The 13236-nt window shown below is 42.9% G+C and overlaps 1 protein-coding gene across 4 annotated transcripts in view; it reads left to right on the forward strand.

Moving 5' to 3' along the window:
• The first annotated feature begins 4915 nt into the window (after positions 1–4915).
• LOC114043454 (2'-5'-oligoadenylate synthase 2-like) overlaps positions 4916–13236 on the forward strand; it is a 51822-nt gene continuing 43501 nt past the window's right edge. For all 4 annotated transcript variants that reach the window (XM_027862598.1, XM_027862597.1, XM_027862599.1 and 1 more), the window contains exons 1-2: positions 4916–5214; positions 9125–9338. In XM_027862598.1, coding sequence (XP_027718399.1) covers positions 5017–5214; positions 9125–9338 — 412 coding nt within the window. In that variant the 5' untranslated portion in view covers positions 4916–5016. The remainder of the gene's footprint in view (positions 5215–9124; positions 9339–13236) is intronic.

Here is a 13236-nt window from a genome sequence, read left to right on the forward strand (position 1 = left end):
TTTAAGAAAGGAAGGGAGGGAGGAAGGGAGGAAAGAAGGAAGAAAGGGAAACAAGGAAGGAAGAGGAGGAAGGGAAAAAAGGAAGAAAGAAATGGATTTTTATTGATATCTTTTGTTTTTACATTGCCTAGATTTCCCCTGTATCCCAACCTTTCCTTCCCCAGAGAAACACTCCTTATGATAAAGAATGTTTTAACAAGGAAGAGAACAAAATGAGAAAAACTTATCAACATATCCAAAAAATCTGACTTTGTATACAATGTATGGTATGGACTCTGACCTGTGTAAAGGAGCAGGGGAAAGTGTCTTCTCATATCTCTTCTTTGGGGCCCAGCTCACTTTTAATCATTTTGCAACTATTACTTTTGATTCTTCTGTGGCGGTTGTTCTTTCTATTTACATTGTCATCACTGTGTATATTGATTTTCTGGTTTTGCTTTCTTTACTTTTCACCAGTTCATATAGGTCTTTTCATGTTTCTCTGTATTTATTATGTTTGTTTCTTAAAGCCCATTACATTAATGTATCATGATTTGTTTGGCCATTCCCCAATCGATGGGTATCTACTCTGTTTCCATTTTTTTGCTACCATAAAAAGAACTGCTATAAATATTTTGGACCATGTGGAGACTTTCTTGTCAATGATGTCCTTCAGATATTTGCCTGGCAGAAGAGTCTATGGGTGAAAAGAGATGGACATCTTAGTCACTTTCTTTGCATAGTTCCAAATTACCTTCTAGAATGGTTGTATCAATTCACTGCTCCACCAACAATGTACTAGTGTACCTGTCTTTCCACAACTCCTAGGAGGGAATATAAGGCATTAGAATGCTAGAGCTAAAAGGAACCTTAGAGATCATGAGGAAACTGAAGTCCAAAGGTGAATGGCCCAAGCTCGTATAATTTTCTTCCTACATCCATTCCTCAGAAAAGATTTTGCCAAGAGCACCACCCATCTCCCATTCTCTAATGCTCAAAACCTCAGAGTGCTCATTGCCTCTTTCCTATGTTTTTTCCCTATGGCCAATGAAAAAAACATCAAGTCCACTCTAGCCTTTCTAAAGCTCAATGTTCATAAAGTTGCATGACATTCAAGTCCTTTGAAAAAATCTGTCATTCTCTCTGTTTTTCTGTTTTCCTCTGTCTCTGCATTTTTCTCTTAATCTGTCTCTCCCCTTCATTCTCCCTCTCTCTCCTTCCCTCCCTCTCTCCTTCCCTCCCTCCCTCTCTCCACTCCTCTCTTCCCCTTTCCCCCATATCTATTGGCTTCTTTCTTGCCATCTAAAAACGTGTTTAGACCTCCTTTTTCCTTAAAAAGGAAAAAAAAACTTCCCTCTACTCTACCATTTCTCAATCTAACATCCTAGATCTTTCTTTCCTTTCACAGCTAAAATCCTAGAAAAAATAGTTTACACTCACTGCCTCTACTTTCTCAACCTCTTGCAAATTGGCAGCACACCTCACCACTCTACCAAAACTGCTACCTTGAAGGTTGCCAGTGATCTCCTAGGATATGGATGTTAAATCAATGGTCATTTCTAGTCATCCTTATTGACTTCTCTGCAGTTTTGACACTGTTGACCACCTAACACTGTTGACTGCCCACTTCTCCATGGTTTATCGTGACATAACTTCTCTACTGGTTTTCATCCTACCTACCTGGTACCCCTGAGTTTCCTTCTTAGATGATCACCTCTGTTCTAGACCCTCTTCTTTTCTCTTTATATAGTCCCTCTAATAATGATCCCATTAACTCCCATGGGGTCAATCATCATCTCTATGCAGTTAACACACAGAGGTGTATGTGTATATGTATATCTGTATGTGTTTATGTGTGTGTGTATATATATATATATATATACATATACATATATATGTGTGCATGTGTAGATGTTCATATTTTGTATATATGTGTATATTGTAATATTGTATATGTATAGATGGATGGCTAGAGAGAGAGAGAGGTGTGTGCATGTGTGTGTATGTACCTCTTATGCACCACCAACTGAATGTCTCATAGGCGTCTCTAACTCAACATGGCCAAAATGGAATACATTATTTTAATGACTAAATCCACCTCTCCTCCAAACTTTCCTCTGTGTGTCAAGGGCACCGTTGTTCTTCCAGTTACCTAGGTTCCCAACCTCATCAACATCATCTTCTTCTCCATATCCAATAAACGTCAAAGTCATAAATTCTACCTCTACAACAGGTCTCATATCATGGCCAAAATCCTAGGGGAAAAAAAGTCCATCTTCAAGGCCTCCACTCATCAACCCCTTCTCACCATTTCAGGCTTTCATCATTTTTGTCAGAACTATTAAAACAGTTTAAAACTATTTCCAGTCTCTTCTTTGCCAACTGTTCTTCCCCACAGTCACCAGAATAATCTTAAAGCATCAACCCGATCATGTCACCCCTTTACTCAAGAAATCCTGATCATTCCCTATTGCCTTTAGGATTAATTACAAAGTTGAACTGACACAATGACAATATTTCAGAGGCAAACAACTTTGGAAGACTTGAGAACTCTGATCAGTGTAGTGCATCAGTGGCAAAGCAGGCTACCCACCTTCCTCACATGGATGGATATGAGATGCAGAGAGAGACATGCATGCTTTGACATAGCAACATAGGAAATTGTTTTGCTTGATTATGTGTATTTGTTACAGACATTTTGTTTTCTGTTTTTTATTTTTTCAATTGGAGCAAGAGTGGGAGGTGGGAATGAGAAAAAATTCTTCACTGATTTTTGTTAATTGATTAATTGTTAATTGATTTTTTCATTTTTAAAGTTTTTTTAAAAAGAATAAAATACAAATACCTCTGTTTGCTATTTAAAACCCTACATCAATGGTTACAGCCAACCTTTCCACCTTTATTGTTCATTATTCCCCTTCAAGTACTCCATGTAAGCATTATAGTAAAACTGATCTGCTACCTGTACCCCCAACTCAACATGCTGTCACCTCCATGCATTCACACAAGCTTAATCCTGACTCTGGAATAGACTTTCTCCTCATCTCTATCTTCCAGAATCCTTGTCTTCCTTTGAGGTTCAGCTCAAAGGTATCCATAGCATCTCAGAGGTATCCAGAGCAAGCTGTACAGCTCTGTATATAGAGCGGGAAAGTCAGGTGTGACACCTCCTCCATGTAGCCTCCCTTCCTTGACCTCCCCAGCTGAAAATGTTTTCTCCTTTTTGAAATAATAATGGCTAGCATTTATATAACACTTTAAGATTTGCAAAGCACTTTACAAATACTGTCCTATTTTATCCATTTAACAACCCTAGGGAACAGGAGGTGGGGATGTAGGCACTATTATTATCCCCATTCTATAAATGAGAGAACTAAGGCAGTCAGAGGACGAGAGTCTTGCCCAGAATCACATGGTTTGCAAATATCTGAGGCAGCTTTAGAACTCAAGTCCAATGATCCATCCGCTGTACCACCTAGCTGTATCAAATACCCATAGAGTGATATCTCTGGATCTCTCTTTTGTCTCATTTCACCCTACCATATGCTGTATGGTGATGGAAACCTCTTTCTTGACAACAGCAGATACCTTTTCAATAATCAGGGGGCAGCTAGGTGGTGCCATAGTGCATTAGCCTAGAGTCAGCAAGCCTCATCTTCCCGAGTTCAAATTTGGCTTCAGACACCTACTAGCTGTGTGACCCTGGACAAGTCACTTCACCTTCAGTTTCCTCATCTGTAAAATGGGCTGGAGAGAGAAGTGGCAAACACTCCAGTAGCTTTGCCAAGAAAACCCCAAATGATGTCACGGAGAGTCAGACACGACTGAAAATGACTAAAAAACACCAACAAGAACCGAGGGAGGGGCCATTTGCCAAGATCTTAGTTTTTTTGGATGTTAAGTTTCAAGCCAGCTTTTACACTCTCCTTTTTCACCCTCATCAAGAAGTTTCTTAATTCTTCTTCACTTTCTGCCATCAGAGTGGTATCATCTGCATATCGGAGATTGGCAATCTTTCTCCCAGCAACTTTAATTCCAGCTTTTGGTTTGCCCAGCCTGGCATTTTACATGATGAGCTCTGTATAAAAGTTAAACAAATAAGGGGGGTATTTTCGCATCCTGAAGGTCTTCTGACTGAGGCTGGATACTGAGCCATAGGATGTTGCAGAGGGAACCCCACAGCTTAGACAAAATGGCCTCTGGGGTCTCTTCCTGCTCCGAGATTCTGTGATTCTGTGAACATCCCACTCCTGGGCCTCCACACTGAGAGCTCTTTGTACTACACTGGGATGTCTCTCAGGGAGACTTGGGGACTGACCAGGGAGGGAAGATGTGCACTTTCAGGGAATGTAGAACAAAGGACCAGAACTTTCTCAAAGGTAAAGTGACATCCTTACATCCTCTAGAAAATTAGGGAGTTAGACTTTCGATTTAGCATCTAAAATTGATCCCAGTCCTGACATTCCCTGTTTTAATGCCCCTCCCAGCTCTGACATCCTCTGTTCTGAGGCCCCTCCCAGACCTCACATTTCCTATTCTAAGGCTTCTTGCAGAAAGTGGGATTTTAGCTGGGATTTAAAGGAAGCCAGGGAAGTCAGGAGACAGAGGTGAGGAGGGAGAGAATTCCAGACTGATGAAAATGCCTGGAGCTGAGCGATGTAGGGCCTTGTGAAAAAAAACAGGGGCCAGTATCCTGAAAACTCTTGGAATCTTCTCTCTAAGCTCAGACAGACTATGCTACTGATTCTGTGCCTAACAGCATCTTTTAAAAAGGAAGTGAAGCAGGCATCCAGACAGAATATGAAATATGAACAGAGACTGGGAGGAGAAAGCTTATGGAAGAGACCAAAGCCTATCAGAACTGTAGAAGCCGAGGGGGGCAGGGAAGAGGGCGGAAAACAGCAGGAGAAACAGCTGCTATTCAGAATCGAAACCTAAAGACTTTAATTTCTCTTTCTACTTTGAGTAAGGCCGGAGAACTCGTCCACAGGCTAGCTTAATTGTAAAGTTAATACCTTGAAGGAGGAAAGAGGAGTAATGTTAAAATCTTTGTGGAGTTGGTGGTACCATCAGCAGGTGCTTTACTTTGTGCCTGCTGAGAATCTAGATCAGTTCATTCAGAATGAACTCCAGCCCCAAGAAAAGCATCTGCTGCAGATTGACAAGAGCATTGACAACATCTGTGAGTCCTTGGAGAAACAGGCACCTCCCATTCAAGTGAAGGGTATAGTTGTGGTAAGTGTGACCCCCAAACCCCTTGAATCCCACGAACCTCAATCTGAAACAGAATCTGCTCTAAGAAAGAGACAAATGAAATTGTGGTACATGTGTCCATGGTTTAATTTCTCTCAAGCTGGCTTAACGAGCATTGCATGGGAGTTCGGTCCAAAACCGGACCCCCCCTAAGGGCACCAGTCCAAAACTGTTAGGTTTGGGATTTGGGGGTACAGCCTTATATGCCTTTTGAAGAGTAGTTGTTCCCAAACGTTGCCAACCAACCGTGATTGGTTGACATACCAGGAGATGGGATATATTAAAATGAGGTCTTGAGTACATACTTTAGATCATTCAGTCTGCAGAGGCCAATATCGGGCAGCCCATCAAAGGAAATACCACCCCCAGTCTGGGGAGTCTGTCTCCACCCAAAGCTGAATAGGATAAAATCAATTCAGGCCTGGGTTGGAGTTCGACCAAAATAAGAAGATTCAATGCAATCTCATTATCAGAGATTTCCTTCTGAACAACTTTGGTCAGAAGGCTGGCAGGGGGAGCTCTGAGTCTCCAAGATACAGATTACCAAGAGAAATCATTTTTCATACAAGCAGTAGGAAGGAAAGGGGAAGAGGAGACGTGAAGGGAAAAGAAGAGAGAATGGGTGAGAAAAGGGGAGAGAGAGGAAAGGAAAAGGAGAAAGGGAGGGAAGAGGAAAGGGGGGAAAAGAAAGAGGAAGGGGCAGAAAATCAATCAAGGAACAAGTTTTTATTGAGTACCCACTACTATGTACCAGGTACTGTTCTAAGTGCTGAGGCTACAAAGACCAAAAAAAAAAAAAATACTCTCCCATCCCTCCAGAAGCTTATGTTTTCTGAAGAGAAAACATACACAAATAAATGTATGCAAAATAAATACAAGATAATTTGGGATGGGGATTTGGAGTAGCAGAGGTCCTTACATCTGGGGAGCAGAAAAGGCTGTATATACTGTAAAAGGTGGAATTTAATCTGAGCCTTAAAGGAAAACAGGGATTCTCAGAAGTAGAGGTGAGGAGGGAGGGTGTTCCAGGCATGAGGGACAGCCTATGCAAAGACACAGAGGTGGGAGACTAAATGTCAGCTCTGAGGAATAGCAAGAAAGTGTTTGACTAGACCAGAAAGTGCTTAGAGGGAAATAATGTATAATTAGTCTGAAAAGTTAGGTTAGAACCAAGTTGCAAAGAACTTTTTTGTGTGTTTTAGGCAATTGGGATTAAGTGACTTGCCCAGGGTCACACAGCTAGTGTCAAGTGTTTTGAGGCCGGATTTGAACTCAGATCTTCCTGACTTCAGGGCCGGTGCTCTATCCACTGTGCCACCTAGCTGCCACCTACCTGCCCCCTTGTAAAGAGCTTTAAATGCCAGAATTTGTGCTTGATCCTAGTAGTAATAGGAACCCACTGGAGTTGATTGAACAGGAAGTGATATGATCAGACCTATGTTTAAGAAATGTTACTTTGAAAGTTGGTGGGGGGAGTGAAGCACTGGGTGGATGGGTTGGAAAGGATAGAGGTTTGAGTTATGAAGATAATTATGAGACTCCAGCAACATTCCAGAAGAGAGGCAAGGAGGGAGGGGCACATGGGAACCACAAAGATGAAAAGTATTAAAAAAAAAAACTACAGTAGGTTACAATAGGCTTCTGGTTGGCCTCTCGGCATCAAGTTTTTCCCCACCCTAGCCCATTCAGCTATCAAATTGATCTTCCCAAAGCACAGGTCTGACCCCCACTCTTCAGTAAACTCTCTGTCACCTCTAGAAGCAAATGCAAATCAGTTTGACATTCAAAGCCCTTCATTACCTGATGCCCCACCCACACACCTTTCTGGTTTTTTTACACCTTGTTCCCTCCCCCCTGTGTATGCTGCAATCCAGTGACCCTGGCTTCTTTGTTCCTCTTACAAGACAATCCACCTCCCAGCTCCAGGCATTTTCACTTCCTGGACTCATAGCGCACAAGAGTCTGGGTCCCTGCCTCCTCTGAACCCACCGCCTCTAGAGGACCAACCACTCTGTCTCCTAACCTGTGCTGGTCATGTATGCTCTCCATAGAGGCAAGAGCAAGGTTTGCAGCCATAGCTTTTGTTCCCTGGAGGCTTTCCCCCTGCAGTCTTATTTAGGCAGCCTCAAGTCAAGCAGGTCTAAAGGCTGTGATAAGGAGGCTGCCAGTCCAGAGCTGTAACTAATCAGACCTAGGTTCTGCTGCCACAGTGGGCACAGAATGTGCACCATGGATTCCTTGCTCCCTAATTGATATTGGATGACTGTAGGGTAGGGTTTCTCCAGGGTTTTATTCTGTAACTTAGGAAAGGGGAATAGGGTGGGAGACCAGAAAGGGAATTTCATAGTTCTGTGGAATGTCAAAGCTGCAAGGGACCTTGGGGAAGCTGACCCTCCCCTCAGGATTCACACATTTTACAGCCCATCCTAAATATCCTTTTCTTGGGAGATGAACAGGAATGTGGGCTGACGGTCCCATTAGCACCTTTGGGTAGACTGCCTCAGGGTTTAAAAATTCTGTTTTGATCTTCCCTTTGTTTTCTAGCAAAGCTACTTTTGAAATCTTCCTGCCTTTTCTTGGTTGGACTAAGGGTAGATTTTCCCCTATACCTAATTCAGAACAGAATAAAATACTGTGAGAGAAAACTGGAATGAGTAGAGAGGTAAGAGAGATAGCAGTCACAGAGATCCTTTTTCCTTGCATTGCCAACCTCACTAGACTTTGCCTGGATGTCTGGCCAGCAACTCAAATTTAACCAATCCCAAAGAGAACTCATTATCTTTTCCTCTAAACCAGAAATTCTTCCTTCAAACCTCCCTGTTACTGTTGAAGTCTCCACTGTCCTCGCCATCACACTGCTCTTTCCTCTTCCTCACTCTGCCCAGCCAATCAGCTGCCAAGGCGTGTCAACTCCATCATCACAGTACCCATCATTACATTGCCACAGCCCCTTCTTGCCTCTCACATCTTATACAGGCCCCCATCACCTCACCTGGATGACTGAAATCATCTATGGCATCTTCCTGCTGCCAATCAATCTCTCTCCTTTTCCTTGTGCTGTGTTCTTCACAAAACTGCCAAAAGATCCTAAGACCTATGACCTAAAAACCTTCAGTGGCTCCCTCTTCTCCTCCAGAAAAAAAATCCAAACTCTTCAGCCTGTAGGCTCTGGTTCCCACCTCCACTTCCAGGTTCATTCCCCCTGGTCCCCTTCACACATTCTATGCTCTAGCCAAACTGTTCCCTAGAGTCTGCATGGCAGTTACCACTTCCATGTACACAGACCTGGGATGCATTCCCTCCTCATCACCATCTCTTAGAGCCCCCATCTTCCTTGGGGCAGCTAGGTGGCTTAGTGGATAGAGTTCTGGGCCTGGAATCAGGAAGACCTGAGTTCAAATCCAGCCTTAGACACTCACCAGCTGTGTGATCCTAAGCTTAGTCTCTGTCTGCCTGAGTTTCAGATAAAATGAGGAAATAATAACAGCAGGGTTGTTGTGAGGATCAAATGAGATATTTGTAAAGTGTTGGTATATAGTAGGTATTTAATAAATGCTTGTTTTCTTTCCCCCAACAACATGTTGAATAGAGTATAAGCCCTTTGAGGAGCAGGGACTCTTCAGTGTTTGTCTTTGAATCCCCCAGAGTCTAGAAGCCTTAGAACCTTTAGAAACATGAGCTGTTTTTTTTTTCTTTTGTATTTGTTTTCTAGGACAATCAAAGGGAGTTGGGTCTCTAGAGAAGGGTTTAAAAGTCTGGTGTTGGAGAAAGCAAAGAGAGCTGGGCTGACTGGTCCTTGCCTGGAGTTTCCTCCCACTGGCTGTCTCATAAGTGACAGACAGGGAGGTTGGAACACTTTTGGTCCCACCACACATTTTCTCTTCCCTCATAGGGTGGGTCCTATGGCAGAGACACTGTTCTCAAAGGCCACTCCGATGGCACCTTTGTCATCTTCCTCAAAGAACAAATTGAAGTGAAGCTGATAAAGTTGAAGCTGTTGGCAATAATGGACAAGGTCAAGATGGTAGAGGATAAGCACCAGCTGGTACTGACCGAGTCTGACCTATGCATTACCTTTGACGTGCTTCCAGTCTTCAGTGCCTTGGGTAAGTACCCTGGAGAGGTACCATGTCAGCAGGTGATATAAAGCATTGGCTTTGGTAATAAGAGGGGGATTGAAGGAGTAAAGATGGATCTTTGGTGGAGGATACCCGAGGGTAAAGGATCATTCTCCCCATTTCACAGATAAGGAAACTGAAGTTGAGAGGTAGCATGCTTGTTCAAGGTCACACACTGACCTGTTTGTAGAGCCAGTATTAGAACCCTTTTTATTTTTTATAAAAAATAATTTTACATTTATTATGTTTATTATATAAAATAACTTTCCAAGATATAACTGCTCAATTTTTAAATCATTTCATGGCAAAGTATACGGGCCGCACGCCGACCTTCTGCCAGTCGTGCGCCAGTACCCACTTCCCTTAAAAGAAGTGCACTGCCAGAGTCTTACCCATGCCTGGGTCCTCGGTCCTCAGCCGGATCACCACACAGAGACAAGCCATCAGGAGGCACCAACACCAGAGCTTTATTCAGAGGCCAACACAGCAAACCATCATAGCAAGCCCAAGCAGCAAGGCCAGAGCAACAGAGCAGGAGCCAGGGGAGAGCGCACGTGTGTTCTCTGACCACGCTTGTTCCTAAGTACCTACTTAGCCCCTCCTCCCCAGCCCGCTACTAGCCAATGATTGTAGGGTCAGATACCGGAAGGGGCTGTCTGAGTTTAGCACACCAAGGGGTAGGGAGTGACGTAGGAGGCTAGGATTGGATACAGGAAGGAGGCATCTGGGATTGACGCATAGACAAGAGTACGTGACCTAGGAAGTCAGACTCAGGAGGGGACTGGGTCAGTGCTGCACAAAGTCAGGAAGGTCACAAGAGGCATCTGGGGATGACGTTGCATATAGGGAGGGGACTAAGCAGAGGGAACTCAGTCCTCTGCCATCCCACTCCCACGTGGCACCGCCCCTTGCCTCAGGAGCTCAGGCTCGGCTATTTCCTTGCACCCAGCTTATCTCATAGCACTGCCCAATTGCCTCATGGCTTCTCCGTATCCAGCCCATCCCAGTACACACGACTCTGCCTACCACAGTCCCTGCCTCGACTTCCAAAATACCCAAATCTTACCTTACCCATGCCACAGCACCCAACTGGCAGCTGCCAACATCAGACAGTCCCTCACAGCAAAGTAACAAAAGAAAATAAAAATAGTCAGTCAATAAACATTTATTAAGTGCCTACTATGTGCCAGGCACCATGCTAGGCACAGAGAATAAAAAGAGAGCCAAAAGATGATCCCTGCTCACAATTAAATAGAGGAGAAAACAAGCAAAAATATATGCCAGAAAGCCATGTTTAGGCTAAATAGGAAATAATTAACAAAGAGAAGGAAAAACTTCTTGTACAAGATAGGATTTTAGTGAAAAGTAGTCATTTGCTTTCATTTCATAAAATCAAAGTGATTGTTCTGTCTGAGTCTCTAGGACAGATTTGGAACTAGAAGGGACCTCTGAGGTCATCTACATTTCACAGGTGAGGAAGCTGAGAGAAGTTAATGGACTTCCCCATGGTCACACAGGTAGTCAAGGGCAGAAACAGAGTTTAAACCGAGGTCTTCTAACTTCCAAGTTCTTCCCATTCTACAATTCAGTCTTTCATACAGCCCTTCTCTAACCTGTAACCTGGGCTGGTCAAAGATAGAATGTCTCATGTCCCTTCTGTCTCCCTGCTCCTAGCTTTCTCCCTGAGTTATAATTATTTCCCATCATGGCCTGAGGCTTCAGACTTCTGACTTCTGACTTCTCTGGAGTCTTCTCCAAGGAAGAGAAAACAGAGCAAGTTATTGCTCCCAGATGCCTATTTAAATTTGTTTATAGTCAATGGAGTTTACCTTTCCAAAAGTGAAAAACCACAGCTTACACTTGGTCATTTATATTACCAATATTTATTCATGACCCAGGGCTCTGAGCTTGAGCTGACCAATCCTTGGGGCAGCCCTCACTCTCTGGCTGAATGATGATGAAACTTAGATTTTACTCTGAAAAAAGAAATCTCAGACTACTGGTTGGGCATAGCTTGTATCTAGGTCTCCACAGACACGGATAAAAAAAAACAGTGAGGGGGGAGGCACCAGATCTATGCAGTCACTCAAGGTAAAATACAAATTTGGTGACCTAACAGAAAGAACCAAAATTACAAAGAATTCACCTAGAAATGAAGATTTGTTGTCAGTTTTAGAAAACACTTCCTAACAATGAGAGTTTCCCAATAATATCCAAAGGTAGAATGGATTTCTGCAAGAGAGAATAAGTTCCCCTACTCTTCATTGGATTTTGTAGAGGGACTTCCTGCCCAGGACTGAACTAGTTATCATTCTCTGAGGTCCCTACCAACATTGAGAGCCTGTGATTTTATGTAGGCATAAATGCTTAGTAACCTCAAAATGCTAGGTTGTTGTTATATAGATGAATTCGATTTTAACTGCTCTGACCCTCAGCTAATCTATGTTTTTTAGACCTTGGACTTCCTATCCATCCCTCAATGTGACTTCTAAATCTCCCTGTGATGTTTGTTATCACTTGATGATTTGAGCTTACAAGACCCTTGTTTAGGGTCTCTCAAAAGACCCTTCAATGACCCTTGTTTCTTGCTGGCTTCTGTGTCCTCATTTTGGGTAGATATCACAAAGTGAAAAGCAGTGCCAAGCTAGGGCTCTATGACCTCCAATATCCTACTCCCACAGATCTGGTTAAGAACACAGCCTGGCACACAATTCTATTTCATTCTGATTGTTAAAAAAGCAAACTGCTAAAACCAGAAAGTCCAACAATACACTAAGTTTAATTACTAATTGTATAGTAATTATAGCATAGTAATTAAATTATGTCATAATTGTATTACAGTAGTTCAACTGGTTTGTTGATGTCCTTTGTTCTTGGAGAGGACCAAAATGACATCACTATGCTAGAGTCAAGTTACAGGGTATCCAACTGTGGCTAATCAGACCAATATGAGCTCGGAATGCTCTACCACCGGTTGGGCACAAATAGTCCATGTGAACATTTGAGGTGGATTCTCTAAGTCTGTGCATCTCACATTTCTTTTGAGCTAATTCAGTTCTGCTTTGTTCATAGAGCACAGCACCTTCTCTGATGAGGGTACACCATGCTGGGTGGTCATGGGACATGGGACATCTCCCATGTCACAAAATCAATCTCAAAGTTCATCAGAGAGACATTGAGAGTGTCCTTGTATCACTTCTTCTGACCACCATGTGAATGCTTAACCTGTGTGAGTTCTCCATAAAACAGTCTTTTAGGCAAGCATATATTTGGCATTTGAACAATGTGGCCAGCCCATTGGAGGGGGTAATAAACAGAAGGAATTAAGATGGCTAAGGCAAGATTAGCAGGATTAAGGGTGTTAGAGGGTGCCATAGTGCATAGAGCACCAGGCCTGGAGTCAGGAAGACTCATCTTCCTGAGTTCAAATCTGGCCTCAGACACTGACTAACTGTGTGACCCTAGACAAGTCACTTTACCCTGTTTGCCTCAGTTTCCTCACCTGTAAAATGAACTGGAGAAGAAAACGGCAAACCACTCCAGTATCTCTGTCAAGAAAGCCTCAAATTGAGTCATGAAGAGTTGGACACGACTGGAACAACTGAACAAAGCATTTATAGAACACTTTAAGGTTTGCAAAGAACCTTACCAATATCTGCTTTTATCCTCACAATAACCCAGGAAGGAAGCTGCTATTATTATCCCCATTTTGCAGATGAAGAAACTAAAACAAACCAAGATTAAGTGACTTGCTCAGAGTCATGCAACAGCTAAGTGTGTAAGGCTGGATTTGAATTCAGTTCTTCTTGATTTCAGGTTCAAAGTCTATCCACTGTGCTACCTAGCTAGCTTCTACCTGCTTTTCCAGAATTATTTCACATTACTC

This window comes from Vombatus ursinus, unplaced genomic scaffold (assembly GCF_900497805.2).
Source record: "Vombatus ursinus unplaced genomic scaffold, bare-nosed wombat genome assembly UNPS02001287.1, whole genome shotgun sequence".
NCBI classification, from domain to species: Eukaryota; Metazoa; Chordata; class Mammalia; order Diprotodontia; family Vombatidae; genus Vombatus; species Vombatus ursinus.